Source organism: Hypomesus nipponensis, chromosome 23, assembly GCF_054491055.1.
Source record: "Hypomesus nipponensis isolate SF chromosome 23, ASM5449105v1, whole genome shotgun sequence".
NCBI lineage: Eukaryota > Metazoa > Chordata > Actinopteri > Osmeriformes > Osmeridae > Hypomesus > Hypomesus nipponensis.
This window is the reverse complement of record NC_140383.1, coordinates 24000812-24027656: the sequence shown is the minus strand read 5'-3', so window position 1 is coordinate 24027656 and position 26845 is coordinate 24000812. Positions and strand designations below refer to the sequence as shown.

General features: G+C 47.5%; 1 protein-coding gene across 1 annotated transcript; it reads right to left on the bottom strand.

The window, feature by feature from the left end:
* Positions 1-2780: 2780 nt before the first annotated feature.
* stk39 (serine threonine kinase 39) lies at positions 2781-25771 on the bottom strand. The gene is made up of 18 exons (XM_084689436.1): positions 25397-25771; positions 23458-23570; positions 23012-23120; positions 22581-22719; positions 22219-22274; positions 21830-21939; positions 20760-20861; positions 20243-20376; positions 19738-19786; positions 19509-19574; positions 16315-16437; positions 14898-14927; positions 14390-14446; positions 13691-13752; positions 6983-7035; positions 6056-6124; positions 5823-5887; positions 2781-2931 (listed from the first exon to the last, which is right to left on the bottom strand). The coding sequence occupies exons 1-18, from the start codon at positions 25500-25502 to the stop codon at positions 2857-2859; spliced, it is 1518 nt and encodes a 505-aa protein (XP_084545562.1). The 5' UTR covers positions 25503-25771; the 3' UTR covers positions 2781-2856.
* Between the last annotated feature and the right edge of the window lie 1074 nt (positions 25772-26845).

Genomic DNA, 26845 nt, shown 5'->3' with positions numbered 1-26845 from the left:
TTGTTACTGGTCATTTTGTAACTTGTGGTCCAGAAGTCGAAATAGAACATCTACACTGTAAAGTTCATTTTTGTAAAGTAACATTTTCAAACAAAACAAATCATTGACTCATTTTTCTGCGATTTGTTGGTTTTGGAAAGGCTGCACTATCTGAGGGAACAGGCCTCCTCTTATATGGATTTAAAAACATGCTACAACATAACAATGGAATCTGAAATCTACAGACGTTAAACCGTGCGGGTGGTTATTTAAAGTTGTTTTCATTTGAAGAGTAGCCTGTTTCTAGGGAGATACTCTGCGCCTCTATAAGTAAAGTGGTACACTCAGACAGATCCTTAGAATTCGGTTTATTTGAATTCTGAAGATCTTAATGTAAATTTGCCTGGATTTATTTGTCGTTAATGCAACTGTCTCTTTTTTCTGGAAAGTGACAACCTTAATTATTTTATTTCGCTTTTGGATATAAATTGTTTCATTATTTTTTATAGCTTGAAATAATGAATGGTCATCATGCTTCCTGTTTCTCATCAGACTGGCAACTATTCTATGACTGTATGCTGTGACTACAGAGAGCTGTGTCAGTTTATTATGTAACACTGTAATGGATCACCCAATTTAACAATGTTGTGCAAGTGATAATGTACATTGTAACTATTTACATTCCTAAGTGAATGTATCATCCATCATCTGTGTTTGCATATCAGTACCTTACTGAAGCACTACTAGTGAATTAACAGGAAACTATGATTTTTTCGAGAGTATGAAAGGCTTTTACAGCCACATTCTTTTTTTTCAGTGTTTTTTTTATTTTTTATTCTAGAATTATAAGCTATTGTGACATTTGACTGTGAACGCATTAAGCCCTATCCTGAAAGGGATTGTTGTGATATATATCGTATGTTTTTTTATATTAAAAAAATACATACTTGAATAATTAAACATAATCAATGGCCTTGGGCTTTTTTTCTCTCGTAATGTGTTCATTTACTGTCTAAACATAACCACAGGGATAAGATGTGATCATTTTTATAAACATGTTGGAAGTTACTAGTAACAAACAACCTAATTCAAAAAAGAAGACATCAAATTGTACTTGTTTGTTTGAGAACTAACTACTGCTTTGCTGTTCAACATATCAAATAATGTTTTTCAGTTCCACAATAAGCAGTGACATATTGTACCTTTAAACCTGGTGTTTATTAAATTTATTATGAATGAGAAATATACACATTATTATATGCCCTAGCATACATATACATATATATAAATAAATGTACACACACACACACACACACACACACACTTGGAACGTTTTAATAATAGCAGTTCTTTATTAGTTGCTCCTCTGCAGAAATGTGAAATCAGCGAATTACAGAAAGGGGAAGGATAATATGCGGAAATGGTACACATACTGTACATAGAAAACACAATAATTTACTTTTTAAAATAAATCATTTCGTACAAGTAAATTTACCACTTCAATACTTTAAAATATAATTTAGAGCTACTCAACTTGTTTGAACAAACAAATGGCTCGTCAACCTTTCAATAGTTGCCTTTTGGTTTCATGTGCAGGTGCATTGCTATACAGTACAATTCTGAGATTATTATTTGATTTGGTGGGGAAAAAAAAGTTGTAGTGCAGTTAAGCCTGTGAACATTTACAGATTATCCAGTAAATGTTGCTCTTTTTCTGTTACGCATCAATCAAAGCATTTTACAGGATTACGGATTGATTTATGGTTCACATGACCTTGTTTGGTGACAAGGGTACAGGTTGAACTGTCATTACAATCCCTAGAGTGGGTCTCCAAGGGCGAAGCATTGGTTTGTCAGATGCATATACTTAACCCCAAAGTGCATTGTAGCTTGTCTGTACAGGATGACTATCGACTTGAGAGGAAAGTACAACCAAAGTATCATTGCTTTGTTTTGATGTTTGTGAAATGGGTTCAACACAAACATAAACAAGTTCTGTTTGTTGAAGGTCTCACTCGTTACCTAAGTTCTTAGGCACAGATAGATGAACAAGGCACCTAGAGCATATTGAAGCATCAACACTGTGGTCTGAATAGGCAGCTGATTACACACGGCAGATTCTAGGTCCCTTTTCCGCTGCACATTCACTGAAAACGGCTCCCTTTGTTTCACTGGCTAACACACCTATACACAGTACAGTTCCTTTGCTGTTTACACATTAATTATCTCATCAGGAAAATGTTCAATGTGCTTTTTCCCATAAATAAAATACAATTTACATTCGGAATGAGGAGGACATTACACACCTACAGGGAACCTTTCATATTCTAATGAGTGGGTCTGTCAAGCGAGGTGGGAAGAATCTCATCTTTTTGACCACCATGAAAACAAAAAGAGTGGAACACTAATAAAAAGACTCTCATTTGAATAAATAATAGAGCTTTGCTGAAAGCAGAAGTAACAAGATTCATTTTTTTTTAATTAAACAACAAGAGTAATCCTAAGACACTTTTAAATAACCAGCTATAACCACCTATAACCAGCTAAAACCAGCTATAACCAGTTATAACCACCTATAACCAGCTATAACTTGCTATAACCACCTGAGAGCATCGTTAGTTCCACGGTCTGGGGAGTGTGCCTGGCGGTGGAATGTGGTGAGAGGGTGGGGGGGGAGACGGCAGGAGGAAGCTCAAGGGGTGGAGGTGTGTGTGGGTGTGGGGGGGGGGGGGGGGATGCCTGGCATTCGGACAAGTGAGGGGGGATGACAAGTGTGTGCGTGGGGGGAGGGTGGGGGTGGGGGTGGGGTCTGAAGGTGTTCCTCAGTCTGTCTCCTCACCTGCTACTATGCGTACAAGCCGGCCCTGAGCAGGACCATCAACACACACTCAGCTGGGCGAACCCCATCAGCTTCACCTCGTCTGGGATCTCCGTGTCGTCACACCCGGATACCTGAGGAGCACAGTCACACAACCAGGACCACATGACCACATGCTGCCACACCTAAGGCTCTATGTCGCTCTGGATAAAAGTGACTGCCAGATTAAAAAGAATACATGTAAATGAACATGACACATTAGCGACATACTCCAAAACGTCCAGCTGAGTTCTACATGCTTTGAACACAAAGTAACAACCAGAATAAGAGTATAGATCCAACCCTCTTAAAGAGCTAAGCTTCTGTTCCCAGTTTCATATTGTTTTATACATTTTAGTCATAAATCCTGATGACACAGAACTTGAAACAATACATAAAAAAGTGTGCCCTTTAGGAAAAAGCCTATTAGGAGCACTAAATTACAGCCCTTTCAGAGATTTACAAATTAAAACATTTATGGTTAGAGTTCCATTACATGTTTTCCATTCCGTACAGCCTACAGCGAGTGCTGCACAACAATATCATTCATTAATTTATAATAGAACATGTTTCATATCCTCTGTGACAGCCTCTTTAAAGCTCTTTCAGTTACTTTGAAATACTTAGTCCATATTGCTGTGACAGACTCCTGTATCTTGACAAACACATTAATGAGGATTGTAATTAAGCATACAGTGATGTCACAGACGACTCCAAACATGCAGTGATGTCACAGACAACTCCCAACAGGCAGTGATGTCACAGACAACTCCAGAAAGGCAGTGATGTCACAGACGACTCCAAACATGCAGTGATGTCACAGACAACTCCAAACAGGCAGTGATGTCACAGACAACTCCAGACAGGCAGTGATGTCACAGACAACTCCAAACAGTACGCTGACGTCTCATGCTGAATAAGACTCATGTTCAAAGTTTTTTACGTTCAAACAATCAAGCCAACGTATTTAAAAAAACCACATTGATCATTAAGAGCCGGGGTCCCCAAACTACGGCCCCGCTCACATATCTGGACAGGACCTCTGAACAATGCCAGGGACATTTTAGTAATTTATTTTTTTATAAAAAGAATTTAAAACACATCTAGCGTAATGCATAATGTATTAAATACATTTAAAATCATAATAAATCTCCACAATAATACTGGTAGTTACTCCGGCCCATGTCATTTTCTGTTACAGTCCGACACGGCCCCACATTAAAGAAAGGAAAAATGATCTGGCCCTCGCAGAAAAAAGTTTGGGGACCCTTGATTAAGACTCTCCTTGATAAAGAGAACCCATAACTCCAAATCCTCAAAACAAAAACTAGACAATCTAAGACTAAATACCAGTTTTATTGAACTGACAGTTTTACCATCCAGGGAGCGCCTTCTCCTGCTAAATTTGAAACTAATTACAGTGCTGCCATGTCCCCACAGGAGGCCTTATTACAGGCAACACACATTCAGACTGGTTTGACTGGCCCCCGAGAGCCAATCGATATCTCTTTTTCACTTGGCCATTCCCCCACAGTAAGTGCTAGAGCGTGAGTCCATGGCCACACGTCTGCCAGACTAGTCATTTACAGCTGATGGGGGCTAGGACTAGGGCTAGGGCTGGGGCTAGGTCTGGGGCTGGGGCTAGGACTAGGGCTGGGGCTAGGACTAGGGCTGGGGCTGGGGCTAGGGTTGGGGCTGGGGCTAGGGCTAGGGCTGGGGCTAGGGCTGGGGCTGGGGCTGGGGCTAGGGCTGGGGCTGGGAATAGGGCTGGGGCTAGGGCAGGCGTCTGTAGCACAGCGAGGCACCAAAGAGAAGCTGGAATGACTGAATGACTGAATGACAGAGTCCATATTTAATATTGATCAGGCACCTCAGAGTAGGAGTGCTGATAGGATGTAAGAAATCAGTAAATACTGTAAGTAAATACAGGCCGTGGTCTCTGTCTCAGGGAGCCAGTATGACCTCCTACCTACCGGACCATAAACCCTCCCCAGCAGCCCCACTCGGATCAATCCTCACGGCAAAAGAAGCTAGGAATTGTTCTCCCAGGGCAGATAACTATTCTCCCCGTCTAGATATGAGTGGACTGCAGTCATCATTCTCATTCCAGCCACACCCATCAACGATTAACAGCTCTCCGGATTTTATACTGCTTGGTGCATGAAGGGTGTCAACCAATAAAAATGGTCCGTACATTCACCAGGGTGGGTTGCCGGGTGGACGGAGGCTAGCTAGACCGGTCTGGTCCTGTATTAACCACACTGCAGCAGGCCTGCTCTCCAGAGACAGCTCCACCAGCAACAAGCACCAGCTGTTAATAAGACTAACATGGCAGAGAGGGCAGACAGTGAGGGCCTATGACCCCACACAGATGTTGTTTACCTTACCCACACCTTTCCAAAGGCCACTAAGACGTATCCCTAACATTACCCAACATCCTCGGGGATCCACACTAATTACTTTCCCAACTCTATTTTGCCGGATTGTTCTCATTCTTCCCCATGACGACGATCGATGACAGGGCGGAGGGCTTCAGAGGGGAGGGCTTCAGAGGGGGGGGGGGGCTTCAGAGGGGGGCCGTGAAGGTGGATTAAGAATTCCGCCTGTCAGCGGAACCGTCAAGCAGAGACAATAACCCCAAGCTGACACACCTGTCATGTGACTTGTCATGTGACCTGTCACGGACACCTGGAGGTCACGCTGGCCACAACTGCTCTTTTCCAGGCCAAACTGCTAAATGAACTTGGACAAATATTTTTCATGATATGGCTGCAAAAACATTCACGATCCTGATATACAGTATCCCTATTTATCTTTTGCTACATTACCTGCGCACATCAGCAGTGCGTGCCATTTTACAACCCAGTGCATGTACAGTATGTGGTGTAAAATAGCAATATATTGAACTGATAAAACTCGGAACTCTTCATTTAGGTGGCTATCTTGAGACGTGAGGTGCTGCAGTATTAATCATCCAGACACTCACCAGTCGAAAGGTCAACACTTTGTAGGTAGCTGGGTCGTCTACAATCTTCTGAAGGTTAGCAGCAACTGTAACATCATACAGAGCCCAAGTTGACAGCGTTGCACGGTAGACGCTTTCAATCACCACACAGCAAATCAATACATGAATACGACGTCGGCCGATTGGGCGGTTGTCACTGACTCAATGAGTGATGCGATCCTTTCAGGCGGCATACCGTACGCTCGTGCACTTACCGACGACGACATCCAGGCCGTTGACGAGGCCGGCAGAGACCAGCTCCTGGGAGACGCCGTCAGCTGTGTCTGTGGAGGAGGCACACACAGGGAGACTGTTCACAACACGCTGTGTCTGTGGAGGAGAGGAGGGAGACTGTTCACAACACGCTGTGTCTGTGGAGGAGAGGAGGGAGACTGTTCACAACACGCTGTGTCTGTGGAGGAGAGGAGGGAGACTGTTCACAACACGCTGTGTCTGTGGAGGAGAGGAGGGAGACTGTTCACAACACGCTGTGTCTGTGGAGGAGAGGAGGGAGACTGTTCACAACACGCTGTGTCTGTGGAGGAGAGGAGGGAGACTGTTCACAACACGCTGTGTCTGTGGAGGAGAGGAGGGAGACTGTTCACAACACGCTGTGTCTGTGGAGGAGAGGAGGGAGACTGTTCACAACACGCTGTGTCTGTGGAGGAGAGGAGGGAGACTGTTCACAACACGCTGTGTCTGTGGAGGAGAGGAGGGAGACTGTTCACAACACGCTGTGTCTGTGGAGGAGAGGAGGGAGACTGTTCACAACACGCTGTGTCTGTGGAGGAGAGGAGGGAGACTGTTCACAACACGCTGTGTCTGTGGAGGAGAGGAGGGAGACTGTTCACAACACGCTGTGTCTGTGGAGGAGAGGAGGGAGACTGTTCACAACACGCTGTGTCTGTGGAGGAGAGGAGGGAGACTGTTCACAACACGCTGTGTCTGTGGAGGAGAGGAGGGAGACTGTTCACAACACGCTGTGTCTGTGGAGGAGAGGAGGGAGACTGTTCACAACACGCTAGCATACCCAGTTGGCTGTACAACCCCTTCGACCCCTAAGCCCAGATGTAAACCCTTCACCACAATCCAATATCAGGTGATGGATGAGTAGACAGGCTCGTTCCAGGCGGGTGGCTCACCTCTTCCTGGAGTAAACTCAAACCGGATGTCGTTCAGCTCCTTCCTCAGGTTCCTGGCGGGAGGAGAGAAGAGGTGGTGAGTAGAAGCAATCTCTCCCTCATCGCGTGACCGCGGCTCTATTTAAACTGCACAGGAAGAAACAGGAAGCTAGATGTATAGAAATAACATTCTAGAAACCTGCACCCAGTTCAACCCACCTCCCCCCCCTTCCCTATAAAACACATAATTTGGAAAGATCTGTATTGAAAAGGTGAATGAATGTACGTAGGAAAGGTAGGCTGGCTAATTCATAGTCGAGGCAGTTTCACTCTAATAGAACAAGACCACTTGTCTTTCTGTCAGGCATCCAGAAGCCTGTGTTATTGTGTTGCTGTGGTAGAAATGGCCGTGGCCTCAGGTAGCAATAGAGAAAGCATAAATTGGAGTCCAGATCAATTGGCATGGGCCATAGGGGTAGTGGCGGAGTGGTCTACCACTCTGCTAAGAACATGTGTCTTTGTGCACCCTGACAGCCTGACAGCCTGACAGCCAGGGTAGCAATGGGCAGCACACAGCTCAACACTCTGACAGGACGACACCAGGATTAGCACACTGCCGCACACACTGGGATTACATGTCAACCATGCGCTACGTCAGCAGATGCTGGTCTGCATGGTATCACCGCTCTGTGGACTAAACTCAGACACAACCACCTAATCCCAGACTATCAAGATTATGTTCATGTGGAAAATGTTTTTATCCAAAGTGAAATACAGGGAGGATTTGAACCTTTGACCTCTTGATCTTCAGACAAATGTGCTATACCCAACCCAGATTGTCTAAATTCTATGTAGTATACAATGTAGGTCTTTGTCATGTCCTAAAGTGATGCAAAACCCAGTATCACAGACCTGATTTCTTATGATACGAACAAACTCCTGCACGAAAGATTTCCGCAAAAGTACAACGTTCTTAATCTTCATAAAGCCCAGGTTTTCATTCTAAAGAGATTTTGTTCCAGTTCCAGTGAATTTAAAATGTTCTTACATACATGACATACAGTGTCAGTGCTGAGCTACAATTAAATGACATTGGGTGGGAAACAGCTTCAACACTTGCTAAGCGGGTTTCCAAGTACAATAACGACTGACAGACGTGAGGGGCGTGAAAAAGGTTCACTCATCGTCTGGGAGAGACAAGCAGCTGTGGGGCGGGGTTGGCTGAACACATCGAAAGACAACGTGTTAAGGACATGTTCGAGTCATTTTGCTTTTCAATGGAACAGGCGAATATGACGGTGCCATCTGCCTACTGGAGCTCCTGGAGGGTGGGACACCTGCCTCAGAGGCACTCTGCTGTAGAGCGGAGACGCGCTCGCATTTCCCCATTGTCGCAGTTACCTTACAGCGGAAACCAGGCAGAAACCTTTTCCTCCGGAGAGAACATTTGACGGCGTTGATGAACATGGGGGATCTCCTCGCAGAACTGACTCCTGCACAGATTCTTCTTCTTCTTCTGGAATCTACTTACTAAAGTGTACTTAGTTGGTGTTTTTGTAAACCATCTGTGGTGCTTTGTGTTAACAACCCCCCACCCCTGTATACACACACACACACACACGCTGGCAGATTGACTGACAGGCACAACAGCTTAATAAGGAAGGAGTGGACCACGTCATCACAGTCAGAAACCCCATGGAGCTGAGTGGTAGGAGTGGATTAATTCATTTGTAATTAAGCGGTATAAATCCCATCAGTTTTAGCAGTCGTGCAAAACGCTGAGCCATATTTCAGATGAGACGAGGGTGCAAGGAAGAAGTTTCCCACATCTGCCAGGGCTGGGTTAGTTCCGACAGTTGGACTGGAAGTAGTGTGTGTGTGGGGGGGGTGGTGATTGTACCGCATCCACTGACTGGCTGGGAATCAAACATTCACGTTTAATTCCTGCAGATTTCTCCATCCGAACCGTAAGAAAAGGGGGGTGGAGTTATCGTTGGCCAGATGGATGTGGGTTGACTGATCTCTCCATCTTATCCGCTGTTGAGCAGAAACACATGTTGTTGAGGCAGAGGAGACGGCTTGCGTGTTAGAGGGCTGCTAGGCCGACCCACGCGTCTCTCTCTGCCCGCTAAGTCCTGTTCAGCCCGACAGATCTGAGAGCCGTCCGATTACCTACTGCATGGAGGGAGCGGAACAGATTGTGGAGGACCATTTGGGCTAAGCTACAAAGATTGTAGACGTTAGGAAGTTTTGGGGTGGGAAGCTAGTTTGTTTCCATTGAATAATGACTTCTCTAGAAGCTGACTTTGATCACCGTTTCAGTAAAGCTGGTTTCCTAGCACACAATTACTGTGCTTTACACATCCCATAATAACGCCACAATTAATCAAACGAAACGGTTCCATTTTCTCAAAAGGTCACTGCCTCAGGATCTTTCATGCACCACGTGATGGCTGTGTCCACTGTCATTGCAAGGTGAGTGGAGAACGTGTATTTTCCCTGGTCAGGTTAAGGAGGCTTGATGGAACCCAGGACTGAGGGAAGGAGCTCGTCCAGAAGGGCCCATCTCCACCGCAGCGCATGACAGATATGTCATCATCACGCCCGGCGTCCTGTGACTCCATCAGCCACTGTTTACCTTCCCAAACACATCAGATTCCCAGGCTACAGGCCATCACAGAGACTGTTGACAGACCCGTGTGTTGACCAGAGTGGTTATTGGTGTTGTTGGGTTCCAGCGCTGGACCCCCGAGATCAGGCTGGCCACCCTGACTGAGGACTAGACAAACAGAGAACTGACCAGGGCACATCACAGGCGTGTTCTAAATCCTTGGCTGTATTGACAGACACCAACAAACACAATCAATACAAATGTGGGCTGAGTCCTGGGGTTTGACAGTAAAAAGGGACCCTACCTTCAGAGCCTCAGACTTGAAAAGACAAGTCTGAACAAGCAAGCTGTGAGGGTTTGGGAAAGAGCTCCAGTAATTACTTTAGGTTAAACCGTGTAGGCCAATTAACACCGATTAATCTGCCGTACTCGTACAAAACACCCTCGACTGTAGACACACTGACAGTTGGAATGGGATTTAGAGTCATGTTTCATTATTTGTCACATTGTAATGTATTTTGTGTCATACAACAAAGAGTCAGCATGGGTATAGCACAAACTGGAACCGTTTGGATCAGCCATCAGTGGGTCTGTCTTCCTGTCCTGTCCTTCCCTAACATACGACCAGGGGCAGATCATGGACCGTGACTGTGTCATCCACGCATGCTTCCAGGGGATTCCTGTCTTTCTGATGCAAACAAATACATTTTCGACCCATTGCAACCTTTTGACTGTGCCTTGAGATTTCTAACACCTCCATCACAAGGCGCCTTCCCACAGGACCCGACTGATGGGATCGCAATGCCAAGAATTGGACTGTAAACATCCTTTACACCCTCATCTGTTCAGAGAGAACAACTATTAATTGAATTGATATCATTCTGTTCTCTCGAATGCAACTTTGTTTTCCCAATATGCTTTCATTATTTCCCCTAACTGACAAAGACAAACTAATCACTCGCCTAAGTGCTTCTACTTGATTGTACAGGGGAGCTCCATAAGACATTTGAAACATGCTTTTCCCAGGAGCTCGTCTTGCTTTGCCTCCAGTATGTGGGGCCTCATCTAGGATAGTCACTTCCCTGGTCTTCCTCCCCTCCAGTCTCCCTATCTGGCTTCTGTTCAGCTTAGCCTTAATCCAGTTGTCCTGCTCTCACTAAAGGGTCTGCCCTCTCCTCTCACAAGCCATACTTAAACTTGCCCTCACAGCTCAATAGCCACACTTAGACACATGTCTAAACCGGAACATCCTCTGTACCCCATCCCCCGCCGCCCACACACACACACACACACACACACACACACCCCCCAGACCTTAAACTGAAGTGTTGCATCACCCTGAACAGACACCACCAGTGACTCAGCCGCCGGCTGACGTGTGGTAAAGACCCCTCTGACCCCTCTCCTATAGCAGCTCCACTCTGCTTCTCTGACTGAGGCATCTGGCTGCAACACTGCCTCGTTCAACACCTGCAGGCACTTCAAAACCTGTTGATGGACTAACACTGTGATCCTCAAGTCTACGGCTCCTGAGTTCCAGCACATCTACTGGAAGACATATTGTACCACGTCACTTATAGAAGTCAATACAATCCAAACTGTGTCCAAAACCAAGGAGCAGTTTCTTGTTTCTGAGTCCTGTCAGAGCTCAGCTCAAACCACCAGGGATGATCTGAAACACTCCCTCGGTGAGAACCGCCTTTGAAGTGGAGAGGTGTGATAACCAGAAGGGGTTTTAAATGATGTTTCCTCTCCACAGACACACTGCTGTGGCAGGACATCTGCAGGGACAGAGACCGAGGCTGGCCCGAGCTCGAGTGAAACACGATATTAACCCCCACTGCGCCCCAACACAACTGACTCATCGTACATCACGAGCATCCAAAGAGAGAGCTGAACGGCCACAGTGACGGCAGTTACGACAGCAGGAGAAATCCTGTCAGAGTTCGAGTAATTGCAGCCCTCCAGAAGCCAGCCTATCTGGCTGCCAGTTGGCTGTGTTTGTCAGAGGTGGGGGGGATGGGGGGCGGAGGGATGGTGGACGGGGGGACGGGGTGCGCGGCACGGGGAGGGCCCCCTTCAGACTCTTATCTCATCGACCCAGAGCCTCATCGCCCCCCAACACTGGATTCAGCTCATCAGGGAGCATGAGGCAGACTTTCAAACGTCCAGAAATACTCCTATTGTCTGCAGAGCAGCCCGCATCCTCAGAGCTGTGTGTGTGAGGGTTAGTGTGCGTGCATGCATGCGTGTGTATGCGTAAAGGTTTGTGTGTGTGTGTCGTGTCGGTGTGTGTGTGTGATAAGTCATCCACAGTTTTGCATACATTTCCCCTCGAATATCCTGCTTAAACATTGTGTTTTAAATCTGCTTCCACTTTGCTGAGGGGGAAGTAAAACGGATCTAAATTCAAAGCCATAAATATAAACTGACTGAGTTATGGGTGTGAAGCCCCCACACCACACTAGCCGCCAGCCCCGGTCTCCCCAGTCTGCTCTCTCCAGCCCTGCTCTCTCCAGCTCTGCTCTCTCCAGCCCCGGTCTCTCCAGCCCCGGTCTCTCCAGCCCCGGTCTCTCCAGCCCCGGTCTCCCCAGTCTGCTCTCCCCAGCCCCGGTCTCTCCAGCCCCGGTCTCTCCAGCCCCGGTCTCTCCAGCCCCGGTCTCTCCAGCCCCGGTCTCTCCAGCCCCGGTCTCTCCAGCCCTGCTCTCTCCAGTCTGCTCTCTCCAGCCCTGCTCTCTCCAGTCTGCTCTCTCCAGTCTGCTCTCTCCAGTCTGCTCTCTCCAGCCCTGCTCTCTCCAGTCCTGCTCTCTCCAGCCCTGCTCTCTCCAGCCCTGCTCTCTCCAGTCTGCTCTCCCCAGCCCCGGTCTCCCCAGCCCCGGTCTCTCCAGCCCCGGTCTCTCCAGCCCCGGTCTCCCCAGTCTGCTCTCTCCAGCCCCGGTCTCTCCAGCCCCGGTCTCCCCAGTCTGCTCTCCCCAGCCCCGGTCTCCCCAGCCCCGGTCTCCCCAGCCCCGGTCTCCCCAGCCCCGGTCTCTCCAGCCCCGGTCTCTCCAGCCCCGCTCTCTCCAGTCTGCTCTCTCCAGCCCTGCTCTCTCCAGTCTGCTCTCTCCAGTCTGCTCTCTCCAGTCTGCTCTCTCCAGCCCTGCTCTCTCCAGTCCTGCTCTCTCCAGCCCTGCTCTCTCCAGCCCTGCTCTCTCCAGCCCTGCTCTCTCCAGTCTGCTCTCTCCAGTCTGCTCTCTCCAGTCTGCTCTCTCCAGCCCTGCTCTCTCCAGCCCTGCTCTCTCCAGTCTGCTCTCTCCAGCCCTGCTCTCTCCAGCCCTGCTCTCTCCAGTCTGCTCTCTCCAGTCTGCTCTCTCCAGTCTGCTCTCTCCAGTCTGCTCTCTCCAGCCCTGCTCTCTCCAGCCCTGCTCTCTCCAGTCTGCTCTCTCCAGTCTGCTCTCTCCGGTCCTGCTCTCTCCAGTCTGCTCTCTCCAGTCTGCTCTCTCCAGTCTGCTCTCTCCAGTCTGCTCTCTCCGGTCCTGCTCTCTCCAGCCCTGCTCTCTCCAGTCTGCTCTCTCCAGTCTGCTCTCTCCAGCCCTGTTCCTGGATAGCAGGAACCCTGCAGGCTGTGGCTAGAACCCTGTGGCAGCTAATCTGATTCTGCTTGTAAACTGGCTAATCGTTAAAATGGGTTGAGCTAAATGAGGATAGTAGCAAGAAGTAGGCTCGCCCAGGAATAGGACTGGACTATAAATACTGTGTTGATTCGGAGGTTACATCAAGTCAGCCTTACCTTGCCACATACAAATAGCCAGTGACAAACGGGCTGAGTGCTGGCAGGGAGAGACCAGAGCTAGTTAGATGAGGACAGCATCCCCGAGCTAATTCCTTCCCAGAGAAAGAAAACCCAATCAGTTGGAACGGAGGAACAGAAGCCTGGTGAGTCAGTGCAGGAGACCCCGCCCCCAGACACCACCTCCCTGATTAGGACCAACAAATCCTCAGCCTAGCCAGATCATCTCTTCAGGACTTCAGAGATCATTAGGTCTATTCACAGCACACACTGAATCCCAATGGAGCCGTGGCGTGCGGAGCCAGGGATAGAGAGGTGAGGAGGGGGCTCCCCGCAGAGCGGCGCTCACCTCAGTCTCAGGACCATGTTCACGGCACCTTGGACGTAGGACGCGTTCTCAAACGGCTGAACCTGCGGGGAGGAAGAGTCCGGAAAGGTTGTTGATCTATCGTTAGTGCACCACAGCGGAGGACAAAGACAAACATGTCATTGAGAGTCATGGCTTGGGGATGGGCGGTATAGGATTGGCGAGGGAAGAAACGATTTGGAAGGCACAATCTCCTACAGTTCCACAATGCATCTGTCGGTTCTATAAGTATACGTATAAACGATGCTAATGTATAGCACCTCCCCCTCAGGAATGAGTTTTGTCGGCTGAGACGCGACGAGAGCATTCTAGAGCCGTGGCACTCGTCAGCTTTACTCCTGTCGCACACAGGGGCTGCACCTCAAACTACTTTGGCTCATTTTCCAAACGACAACAGCCTGTGAGAGAAGGGAGCTGGTGCTGTTCTAGGAGCGGCTCTGGACAGGAGAATGCCGCTGTCAGCCACATAGCCTTTCACTCGGAGTTCTTACGCCTGAGAGGGTCGCTCCAGGAGACTGACATTCTCTCACTCACACACACACGCTCATACATACACTTACACACACACACACACACACACTCTCATACATAAATACACACACCCAGTCATGCACAGACGCACACAGTCACACACAAGGTCTCTGAATCATGACAAATCAGTGGTGCTGGTGATCCTCTCACCTGGGGGTCCTGAATTGAAAGGCCTTCAATAGGAACACTGTTGGCATTCTCCTCATTCTGCAGTGCAAAGTGAGAAGCAGACAGTCAAGCTGGAAACAGTCCTTAATCTGTCGTCTCACCAGCAAACAGCGTGTGGAATTAACCTGGCTCGATATTAAATCAGTGCTCATCTCAATACGAAACGTCAATAGAAAGCAATCAAAAGTTTGAAAATGTCTTGTTTGTTTGTTAGCACACCAACAGATGCAGGGAGGGTCTATAATATAACCTGCATGAATGTGGAACACAGGGGTTATGGTGTGGACTTTTATCCGATTTTTCTTAGATTTATTAATTCCATTAATACCCACCAACCATTTCAATGAATAATCATGAATGGAACAATTTAAGCCTCTCATTTGTTCAAGTTCACACATTCATGAGAACTGTCACCTCAGCACTGCTACCCAGTGTGGCTTGGCTGCGATCATGTGGTTGTTTGAACAACCAAAAGAGCGGCAGGACTTACGTCTTGGATCTCTTCTCTGACCCTGCGGGACTGGGGGGGAATATCAAACACAGACAAAGATCACATTCTTTGTTAAAAACATATATTGTTATTAGTTTAACCAGACCAGTGTTTTTATTTTATTTGATATAGCCCTCTGCAGAAGAAATGCGACAGACATACAGCACTGCAGCCTGTGTAAGGCCACAGAAAAAGCTAACTTCAACAGAACATCACTAACTGCTTCTAATTTGTCCCCCCTTCCTCTGTGTAGCGTGGCCCCCTGTATGAGACACTGGTGTTAGGAGACCATATCAAAGAGCCTTTTGATCTCCGAACCTGAAGGCTTGCCCACAGCCTCCACCCAGCCCCTCCACAGCCTCCACCCAGCCCCCACACAGCCTCCACTCAGCCTTCACACAGCCCCTCTACACAGCCTCCACACAGCCTCCACACAGCCTCCCCCCAGCCTCCCCCCAGCCTCCACCCAGCCTCCACCCAGCCCCCACACAGCCCCCACACAGCCTCCACACAGCCTCCACACAGCCTCCACACAGCCCCCACTCAGCCCCCACTCAGCCTCCACCCAGCCCCTCCACACAGCCTCCCCCCAGTCCCCACTCAGCCTCCACCAAGCCTCCACACAGCCCCTCCACACAGCCTCCACACAGCCTCCACCCAGCCCCCACCCAGCCCCCACCCAGCCCCCACCCAGCCTCCACACACCCCCTGCAGCTTTCTTCAAACCCACATCAGCTACCTCACCCACCCGCTCCACGGCTGCCTCCCAGAACCCCAGTGAGACGCTCCCTCAGGTGCCAGCAGAGAGGGACAGGAGGGAGGAGAGGACAGGAGGGAAGGAACAGCCTAACTCAAGCCTGGACCAGAGGCTCATGCTGCGTTTCACACTAGCAATCCTACTTTCTATCACTGCTATTGCTCAGCAATACCTCATCAAAAGTGTCAAAAAATCATAACAAACTTAATCATTTCAAAGTACAGTCCCTAAATTGCTTTATATTGAGTATTTGATATCTGGTATTTTCATATTGTTAACAGTAGTAAATAGTTTTAGTATGTAGTTCATAAACAAACACTTGATGATAATTAAATGGATGTAAAATAAATTGTCACCCAGTAGGGTCTATGACTTACTTCTAACCTTTTCTGCAGCTGAGGGCCTTCCCTGCCCTGGAGGGCCTAACTACCCTGCCCTGGAGGGCCTACCTACCCTGCCCTGGAGGGCCTAACTACCCTGCCCTGGAGGGCCTACCTACCCTGCCCTGGAGGGCCTAACTACCCTGCCCTGGAGGGCCTAACTACCCTGCCCTGGAGGGTGTACCTACCCTGCCCTGGAGGGCCTAACTACCCTGCCCTGGAGGGCCTAACTACCCTGCCCTGGAGGGCCTACCTACCCTGCCCTGGAGGGTGTACCTACCCTGCCCTGGTTCACAGCAGCTTTGCCCTCCTCGCTCCCCTCGTCCAGCTCGTCGTCGCTCCATTCCCAGTCCCCATCCTCCGTCTTATGGAGATGACCGCTGGAGCCTGGAACCCTTCTGACCTGGGGAGGAGGAGCACAGTCATGAGCACACAGCACCAGCCACCAGCCACCAGCCACCACAGGCCCGTCTCTAACAGCAGCGCTCACACAACTAGATAGCAGGTCACACTATGGTCTACAGTCAGAACCTGAGACAAGCTGAAACTCCTGCAGAAGCAAGTGGCTAGGCAGCACGGCTATCTTGGGACTGCGATTGTTCCCTGAGAAGCTTATTTGAACAAAGGATTAAACCAAGGCTTCAAAAAAGACCCCAAATGTGCAAACACAAACACACAAAGAGAAACACAAAACGCTGTGCAGTGCAGGCTCTGGATGGTCTACATGGGACTGCACACAGCATGTACACCAAGGCTGAGTCAAAGAACATGTACCCTTCTGATGGCATCAAGCTCTCTCTCCCAACCTGACACAGACACCACAGTCCACGAACCGCTCTGCTTTGACTCCTTGAGCAAGACAAGAAAACATCAGTCCACTTTGATCAGCTCACACACACACACACACACACACACACACACACACACACACACACACACACACACACACACACACACACACACACACAAATACACAGCTACATCCAAATAATCCATACAGTAGGAACATCATTTAACTTGTTTGATGGAGGGTCACTGGCACTGTTTAAACATGGAGATATAATCATCAAGGCAATGGCATTCAGTACAGCGCTATACTGTCAAAATACCACACACACACACACACACACACGTGTGTACAAGAGAAACTGGCACACACACACACACACCACCCCAGAGCAGGCAGAACAACATTGATGTTCCAGATCGATGGCTCTGTCATCGGTGTACTAGCCTGGCAAATCAGTCTGTGGGTTCAATATCAATCACCTTCTATGTGCCAACGTTCCACTGCATGACCCGCCAGAGAGTGCAGCCCAGCACCCTCCGTGTCAGACACGTCAGATTTCATCTGTGATCGGATCGATAACGACAGACGCTCTGTCAGCGAGGTGGTCAGACACACACCACTCCTGCCCCCTGCTGGCAGAGAATCAACCCTGCGACACTTCAAATCTTAGAAGTGGAGCTTTTTCCTTGTTCCGCAGGACGCTAAGCTATGAACACTGCTGAAGGTGTGCATGGTCCGGTAAGGTGATGCAGGACCTCCATAATAAATACTGTAGAATGTGATCTGGCAAACATTGTTTCATAGCCTCCACATTTTTGAGCTGCAGCCGGGTATGCGCCAAGCCTCCATTTAATGTTCCCCTGAGCAGAGAGATGAGGTCTGGAGGGGAGAGGCAATGAGGGAGGAAGGGGGGGACGAGAGGGGGTGAGGGGGGGCTGAGAGAGAGAGAGAGAGAGAGAGAGAGAGAGAGAGAGAGAGAGAGAGAGAGAGAGAGAGAGAGAGGGGCGGTTGGTGGTGACAGAGATTGGGAGAGGGGAATGAGGGGGAGGACAGGAAAGTGAGGGATGTGGGGGGGGGGGGGATGCAGAGGGGTTGAGATGGGTTGAGAGGGTGCAGTGGAGCAAAGAGTCCAGGGGAGGGGAGGGGAGGGGGAGGGGAGACAGGCTGATGGGACTCCTGATGCAGACAGGTCACAGCGTCCTGAGATGACAGAGTTTCTGCTCCAGAGCCTGTGTCTGCAGGCCAGGGCTCTGGGCTGAGGGGATGATGTGGATGACTCCCCAGGTCAGAGCGACCCTCAAACACAACAGCAAGCCTCTCAGAGGACACAACTCGTGTGACTCTGTGGTGCAACTCACCTGCAACACCAGCGCAATCAGGTGACACACACAAACACACACACCAACACTGTGGCTGTGTATTGCTGAGCCCTGCTCAAGTGTCTGTGTTCTGTCTGGTCATCTGAGCAGACGTAAGGACAGGACACAGAGAAGATCATCTGCTCTACCCAGCCACACGTGGCCCTTTCAAAGCCTATTACATTATGACATGATTATACTTCAATTTCAAGAAAAGATTTGGCTATTTTTCACAAAGGTGTGTGCGTGTTCAGTCCTGTGAGAGTCGCTAACCATCCTCACCCGACTCACACCTGCATCTCTATTAACTCTGACTCTGGATAAGGTGACTTCATGGTGACATGGCTGTCATGGTAACATGTCACCATTCGTTCCCCGTGTCTTCCATTAGTTCACGGCAGTGAGGGGATATCCATCAACTCATCCATCCTTTCATCCATCCATCTGTCCAAGCATCCATCCATCCCTTCCTGCATCAATCTATTCCTCTCTCTCTCTCCATTTGTCCATTTGCCATCAATACATCCATCCAGGGCATCAAACCATCCATCCATCTCTCATCCATCCACGCATCAACCCATCCATCATCCACACATCCATCTGGCAATAGTTTCAATTTCCTCTCTCTCTGGTTGGTGCATGAGCCTGTATCAAGGGAGTCAAGTGGAGTGAATGTTGCCCTCAGACTGGGACTGTGCAGTGAATGTCGCCCTCAGACTGGGACTGTGCAGTGAATGTTGCCCTCAGACTGAGACTGTGCAGTGAATGTTGCCCTCAGACTGGGACTGTGCAGTGAATGTCGCCCTCAGACTGGGACTGTGCAGTGAATGTTGCCCTCAGACTGGGACTGTGCAGTGAATGTTGCCCTCAGACTGGGACTGTGCAGTGAATGTTGCCCTCAGACTGGGACTGTGCAGTGAATGTTGCCCTCAGACTGGGACTGTGGAGACAAGTGAGGCTGCTGACAGTGTCCCTACACCTCTGTTATCTAACCATTCCCATCTCATCTCATGAGTTTGTGGTCTGCCACTGCAGAGAAACACCTCAGAGACCACTGTATGCATGAACGATCAGAACATCCCTTCTGCATGACTGGCATTTTACAGCAGTGGTCCATATCTACAGGCAGCCATTACAACAGCTTGGTCTAAAAACAAGCAATGTGTTAAACATAAGTATATTCTGTTGACTGTACATTCCCCCCTCTGGGGCAAAGAGCACGGTCAAGCCCGAAGCCATTTACTGAACTTTTCTCTGAATGTTTAGTCAATATCCTGGCTGTGGTGATAATGAGGGCTATGAGCTTGTTGCTCATTCAGGCTTTACCTTCTTTGCTCTCTGGGCGATCTTGGGAGCTCGACACAACAGCTTTTCGATCAGATATTCTCTGTTCTGCAAAAGACAAAAATCCAAACCCCCATTTGAAAGATGTTATGAACGCAGACTCAAGAGGTCATGTATCACTGAAGCTATCAACACACCAAGACAACAGAACATCACTGAAGCTATCTACACACCAAGACAACAGATTCCACGTGGGGTCAAAATATCGTACCTTGGCCTTTTGGAAGAATTTACATTTCAAAAGTTCTGCTGCTGTCGGCCTAAAAAACAAAAACAGACTTATTACAGGGACACCTGGAGCTGTTTCATCAGCTGCCATCTACACCCAGACAGCTGTATCCAGGAGACAAGGCCTCAACACCTAGACAGCTGTATCCAGGAGACAAGGCCTCTACACCCAGACAGCTGTATCCAGGAGACAAGGCCTCTACACCTAGACAGCTGTATCCAGGAGACAAGGTCTCTACACCCAGTCAGCTGTATCCAGGAGACAAGGCCTCTACACCCAGACAGCTGTATCCAGGAGACAAGGTCTCTACACCCAGACAGCTGTATCCAGGAGACAAGGCCTCTACACCCAGACAGCCGTATCCAGGAGACAAGGCCTCTACACCCAGACAGCTGTATCCAGGACACAAGGCCTCTACACCCAGACAGCTGTATCCAGGAGACAAGGCCTCTACACCCAGACAGCTGTATCCAGGAGAGAAGCACACCTCTTGGCAGGCTCCTTCTGAAGGCACAGCGTTATCAGCTTCCTAAAGGATTTGCCGTATTTCTTCAGCAGCTCTTTGTCTTCCACGCCAGTGTCTAAGGTGGGAGGGTCGTTCTGTAAGGTGAGCATTAGGACCTGGGAGGGAGGAGAGGGAGGGGTCAGACAGTTCAATGGCTTTTTCTACATTGCTCTTTATTTTTTTACATTTTACTATTGCTTTGTATATTTTTGCTCATTTTGCTGCTTGTGTTTGGTCATTTTTCCCCACTATGTAGCTGTCACTAGCCATGTAGCTGTCACTAGCCATGTAGCTGTCACTAGCCATGTCACAAGAATGTCACTGTCCAGAAGGAACCTGTGCTGTCCTGCTCACATGACAATAAATCTTTGCCTTTTACTTTGAATAGCGTGACCACAATACTCCCAACTGGGATGCTAACTCCTACAACTTGTGGTTATAGTATGCAAGTATGCAGTAGGGAACAGTGTACCTTCCATAACTAGAAGTCTGTACTCACTTTCATGGGAGGGTAGCGGTGGTAGGGGGCGGAGCCGGTGGCCAGCTCAATAGCTGTGATGCCAAAACTCCAAACGTCTGCTTTGAAGTCATAGCCTCGTACCTGGGAACAGTGTTAGTATTGGTGGATTGGCTTTCATATTAAAGTTGTCAACACTTGACATGAAGTTTGAATTAACTACAATGTAACTACATGGCAATAGCTACTGAAACAACATTGAAGGAACTGCCATATCATCACATTTCATTTCACTTTGGCGGTACAAGTTATAACACAGTAACTGACACTTTGTAAGGAGGTTGTTGTGCTTTCCAGGGGTAAGCGGATGTTAACATTGATTTTGTTTTGGTAAAACAAGTCTGAGTCCCCTTTCCCACGCCCACTTAGCCCTTCCATACTTCCCTCATAAAGTGCATTCTAACCCTTTAGACTTAATCTTACCATTTCATTAAAATGTTGAGCCTTTTTTGGCTTTATTTATAGAAACAGTTTGAGAAACAGGAAATCAGAGGGAGAGACAGGAGCATGTGCAGGAATTTGCGGGCCTGAACCCAGGCCCCAGTGTTAGGGCCTGAACCCAGGCCCCAGTGTTAGGGCCTGAACCCAGGCCCCAGTGTTAGGGCCTGAACCCAGGCCCCAGTGTTAGGGCCTGAACCCAGGCCCCAGTGTTAGGGCCTGAACCCAGGCCCCAGTGTTAGGGCCTGAACCCGGGCCCCAGTGTTAGGGCCTGAACCCAGGCCCCAGTGTTAGGGCCTGAACCCAGGCCCCAGTGTTAGGGCCTGAACCCGGGCCGCAGTGTTTGGGCCTGAACCCGGGCCGCAGTGTTTGGGCTTGAACCTTAGTGGAAGGCAGACTTGCCCGCTGAGATGCACCTCCAGTAACACTTTGTCGTTACATGATACTTAATTTAACCTTAATGTCAAATATTGATCCAAAGTTCATTTGGGAGCTCAGTCTCAGCTCAGTCTCAGCTCAGTCTCAGCTCAGTCTCAGCTCAGTCTCAGCTCAGTCTCAGCTCAGTCTCAGCTCAGTCTCAGCTCAGTCTCAGCTCAGTCTCAGCTCAGTCTCACCTGCTCCATCACCTCCGGGGCCATCCAGCATGGCGTGCCCACAAACGTCTTGCGAACTTTGTTCCTGGTCATGTCTCCTCCGGTAGCCAGAAAGGCGCTCACCCCAAAGTCTTCGGAAATATTGAATAAAAACTGTTTTGTTGCATATTAAAGAAGTTTGGTAGCTATACTGGTATCAGTATTGTAATTTTCAATCTCCATATTCGAAAATAAAAGTTTGCGTTATGAGAAAACAATATACCAAAAATATGATGTATCTAAGATTGTATCACATTTGATGTATCTTGCCAATATTACTATATCAGGTTTGAGAGGTTATTACAGATAATAATAATCACTTTATTTTGCAAATATCAGAGACACATAGAGAGTAATCTCAAGGCACACACCTGCAATCTGAACTGAACCGTCCTCTCCTAACAGGATGTTTCCAGCCTTCACATCCCTGAGGACAGACAGCAAACCGCCAGCGTCACGCACACTATCGAAATGGAGCGGCATTGATTGCATGCGTGTGAATGAGCTTTCACCCATTTGCTATGTAGTCCACTGCCCAAAGGGTTGCTCGTATTCTAGAAATCTATGACCTTGACACAAACAGCAAGTTGAAAGAATGCCATTTCTGTGCTGAAAGTGGACGGCAGGGTTTCACTTCCTTTGAGGGTGACTTTGAATGGAGGGTCCATAAAGTCCACATCATGTTTGGTGTTTTGTGCCGCTGATGACCCGGCACGTTCTAACAGCGGCTCACCTGTGGATCTGTCCGTTGCGGTGCAGGTAATCCAGCCCTTCCAGAACCTCCTTTAAGATGGTGGCAATTAGGATCTCATCTAACACCCCGTTTCTGTGCTCCTCTTTGCTGGTGTGCTTAATTATATCCAGCATGGATCCTGAACAGAAACACACACAGGATGTCAGCATTCAGGTCAGGCCCTTAGCACTGATGTACATCCCCTGTTTCTCTCAGGATTTCATATCCTGGTAACCCCAACACCAGGCTGCTTGGAGACGACTCTTTAATACGAGTGTGGATTGTGTGTTGTGTGAACTTGATTGTTGCTACATCACCTACAACATTTACCCCAAGGTCACAATCTAATATGTATTCGTACATTAAATAAACATGTGCTTTTTCTCTCAAAGGAGACAGTTTTTGCTCATATCCTGTCTGAGAAAGCTCACCTCCACTCAAGAGCTTCATAACCAGCCAGAGTTCATCCTTCACCACAAACGAGGTGTAGTAGGTGACCACGTTAGGATGGTGGCACTGGCTCATCGCCTGGATCTCTTTCTGGAGGAGCAGGAAGTTCACAGAACATCCAAAAACAAAACAGCTTTGACGACCATTTGAATAGAAGTTGGCTTGTCAGTCATTCACATTTTCATTTTTTTAAGTGTTAATTGAGAATTGTGCTATACCTACTGTTACAAATAATCAAAATGGAAAATACTTGATAGGATATAACAGAAGAGAATACAGAAAAGGGGCAGAAAGGGAGGAGAGAGGAGGGGCAGAAAGGGAGGAGAGAGGAGGGGCAGAAAGGGAGGAGAGAGGAGGGGCAGAAAGGGAGGAGAGAGGAGGGGCAGAAAGGGAGGAGAGAGGAGGGGGTATTGAGTGTACTTCTCACCAACAGCTCATCCATGCTGGTCTGGCATTTCTCCAGGTTAATCCTCTTGATGGCCACGCGCTCCTGTCTGGGGGTGCAGAGCGCAGCCTGGACTACGGCTGTAGCCCCGCTGCCTGCACACACACACACACACACATGCACGCACACACGTACACACACACACACACACACACACGGCAATTAGAAAACAAGCCAGGAGAAGACGTAGAATAGTGCATCGACACACACGCTGCAGTCTCACATACATGTGACTGTGCTCTTTGTGTGTGCATTCAGGTCTTTTAGTGATTGTTAGTGTGACAATTCAGTGACATAACCAAGGTGAAAGTGTTTTCCGCCAAAAACATGAAACGTCTAACAGTGTATCGCACCACAGTGGAGGCAAAGTGAGTGAGGTGAGTTTGATAGAAACTAGGCTATGGTTAAGCAATGGACACTTATTCCCACAAACGAGCAGTGATATGGGACACACAGTACACACCATGACAACTGCTGGTGACAGATAAGGAGCGGAACACAGGCCACCTGGCTGCTTAACAGTTGATTCTGAACACAGAGCAGGTGACGGGCCCCACAGGGGGACGCGTTCTCCTGGCCCTTATCAGGACTGATATGGTCAGTCAGCTCATCCACATGCAAACCCAAAAGCGTATCTCAGAATACGTCAAATGTTATCTTCCAGTTGTTAATAATGTTTTCCTTTAGCAGATGCTTTTATCCACAGGGACGTACAGTAGGAGGGGGGGGGGGGTGAACCTGTGACCTCTTAATCTGCAGTGAAATGGTCTAACCACTGAGCTATATATCCTCCATGAGCTATGACCCCCTCCACGATATTACAGTTCCATTCTCATAATGAGCAAACGTGTTTACTTACTCATTCTAACCCCCTACTTAGGTGAAAATAAGCTTTTAATATGAGAAATCATGACAATCAATGTGTTTATTCATGAGCTTGAATGACAGCCATTGTTGTCTGAGGGGAGTGTGTGCAGATCGTGGGAGTGGATACAATGACCAGTGAGCACCCTGTTTTTGTGAACTCGTACACAAATAGTCGGACACAAAACTTTGTGAGTGGAACTCTTGAGTTTAGAATACAATACAATGACTGACATGTTCTTTTTTTTACCTAAACATGGAAAAGTATGTCCATAGTTCCATTTTTTTATGATGTACATGTTTAAATATAAAGTCAGTTATCAGAAAATGGTGTGTCTGTCAATATCAATACAACCCTCGAGTGCACAATGCACAAACATATACTTAAAAAATCGATGAGAAAATAAGCATAAGCCTCTTATAAGGATACGTATGAAAGCCAAATGAAAATAACGAGCAAATTAAATAAAGTAGGCCTTTACTAATCTGATAAAATATGGAATATTATATTTCCTGTGTGTAACAATGGCTCCTCTGTGTAGTTCAGGATGACATGCAATTCAATACCTTCTCCTGGTCTACCGAAAAATACCATGCCCTTACTGGGAGGTTTGTGATTGCGTGCATGACTGAGACATTAGCCTACCTGCGATTTCCAATTCCCATCCTTGGTTGATCAAGAGGTTTTGTGGTTACGCCTGCCTATGTGAGTTCAGCCTATTACTGGACACGTGCCTTAAAAAACATCGCTCGTCATAGAAGAAACCCCTGCATTCGTGCATTAAAATAACATCAACCGAAATTGACATTTCCACCCACATGTTACAGGACTTAACAATAACCATGATCTAATTGGTTACATATTTTTATGATGAAATATAGCCTGCTCTCTACTAAAACCATAATAGTCTACAGTAACATCCGCATAGCAAAGCATAGAACGCTGTTGAATATGAAAACGCCGGTAGGCCCTCGTCGTCATGAAGAACTGATGGTCGGCAGAGCCACACAAAATATAACATATTTCGTCAGAATACGTTTATATTAAAGTACTAACCTATGACTTCCTGCAACTCGTACGACTCCCTGGTAATTGGCCAGCTCGTTGTCAGCAGTGGTTGCGGATTTTGGACAGCAGCCGGAGATTCGCCTTGCTCCGCCATGATGCTGCCGCTGCCGAGCTACTTAGCGACCTCACACTGTAAAATTTCCCCTCACCTCCTGACTACAGAAGTGTCAGCTGCCGCTGCAGGGAATCACTACGCCCCGTGATGAAATACCCGGAAAATAACGGATCCTCTGAGTAACTTTCACATCTCCACGTTTTCCGCATAGTTTTCATCAACCGCGTGCGATTAAACATGTACCATAATAAACATGCAATTCTCGTCCTTTTCGGGTGCTGCTGTAGGCTATTAGCTATTGGCTGTGCTGTATTTATTGCATCCACTTAAAAGTAAGCTAAAGCCTACTATGCATTGAAACATGTGGGTAGTTAACTTTTTTTTTTAAGGCATCGTAATTTTGTACGGGGCAGCTTTATATAAATATATTTTCAAAAACGTGTAGCATTATCTCGATTTTTGTATATTGGGCTAATCTTTATTTCGTTATTTAATATAAATATAATTATGAAATCTTCACTTCCAATAGACCAGCAATTGCATGTTTTTCTGACTATAAAAATATACAGCAAATTGAACTGGATCACATGCCAATTTTCTTTCACTCAGTGACTTAATGATTTAATTTGACATTTGCAGCAAGTTAAAACAATTTCTGTTTGAGAGTCAATGCCATATTTTTCCACTAGATGGAAGTCTCTAACCTTCTCACGTCATCTACTCCCCTATGCATGTTGTTTAAGTTACGGAACCAGTGTTGGGTAGCCTTGGCATTAGAGCTATAGTTATACATATATAGGCTACAGTAGCCTATATGGAGGTTAGAGGCTAGAAATTACGGAAAATACGAATGTACGGCAGGATTCTGTCTATGACAGCCATACGTCATTTGTATTTATTTGATCAAGATTTATTTGATCAATATGGACATGGCTGTAATCTTGATCAGATAAATACATTTGTTTGTGGCTGTCATAGGCAGGATCATGTCGTAAATGTTCTCATGGCTGTCATGGGCAGGATCATGTCGTAGATTGTGACCGCCAGTAGGTGGCATATTCTAACAAGTATTTCCAAGGCTGCTGCTCAGAATTGCTTTACAGTAGAAAAAGACTAGTTCAGCTCTGATATTGCATGTCATGTTGAATGTAATGCACCAGTATCCATAGTAATAGTCCGGCAACATAATGAAAGAAATAGTTTATTTTTATTAATCCATCCCATAAATAGCCTTTTATTCAGATTACAGTATTTCAACTGACCCATTTTGCCAACTGAGTTTTGTCATTAAATCTTTATATTTGTGTATGCCGACTGTATGTGTGACATTGCAATGCACCAATCACTTGCGGAGAATCTGATTGAGACGACTTCACATCGAT

Coding starts and splice junctions, on each gene's coding strand:
- stk39 (XM_084689436.1), bottom strand. CDS start 25,502: ATGGCGGAGCAAGGCGAATCTCCGGCTGCTGTCCAAAATCCGCAACCA. Junction 6,125..6,982: donor TGAGTTTACTCCAGGAAGAG/GTGAGCCACCCG, acceptor CCTCCTCCACAG/ACACAGCTGACGGCGTCTCC. Junction 5,888..6,055: donor CGGCCTGGATGTCGTCGTCG/GTAAGTGCACGA, acceptor ATGATGTTACAG/TTGCTGCTAACCTTCAGAAG.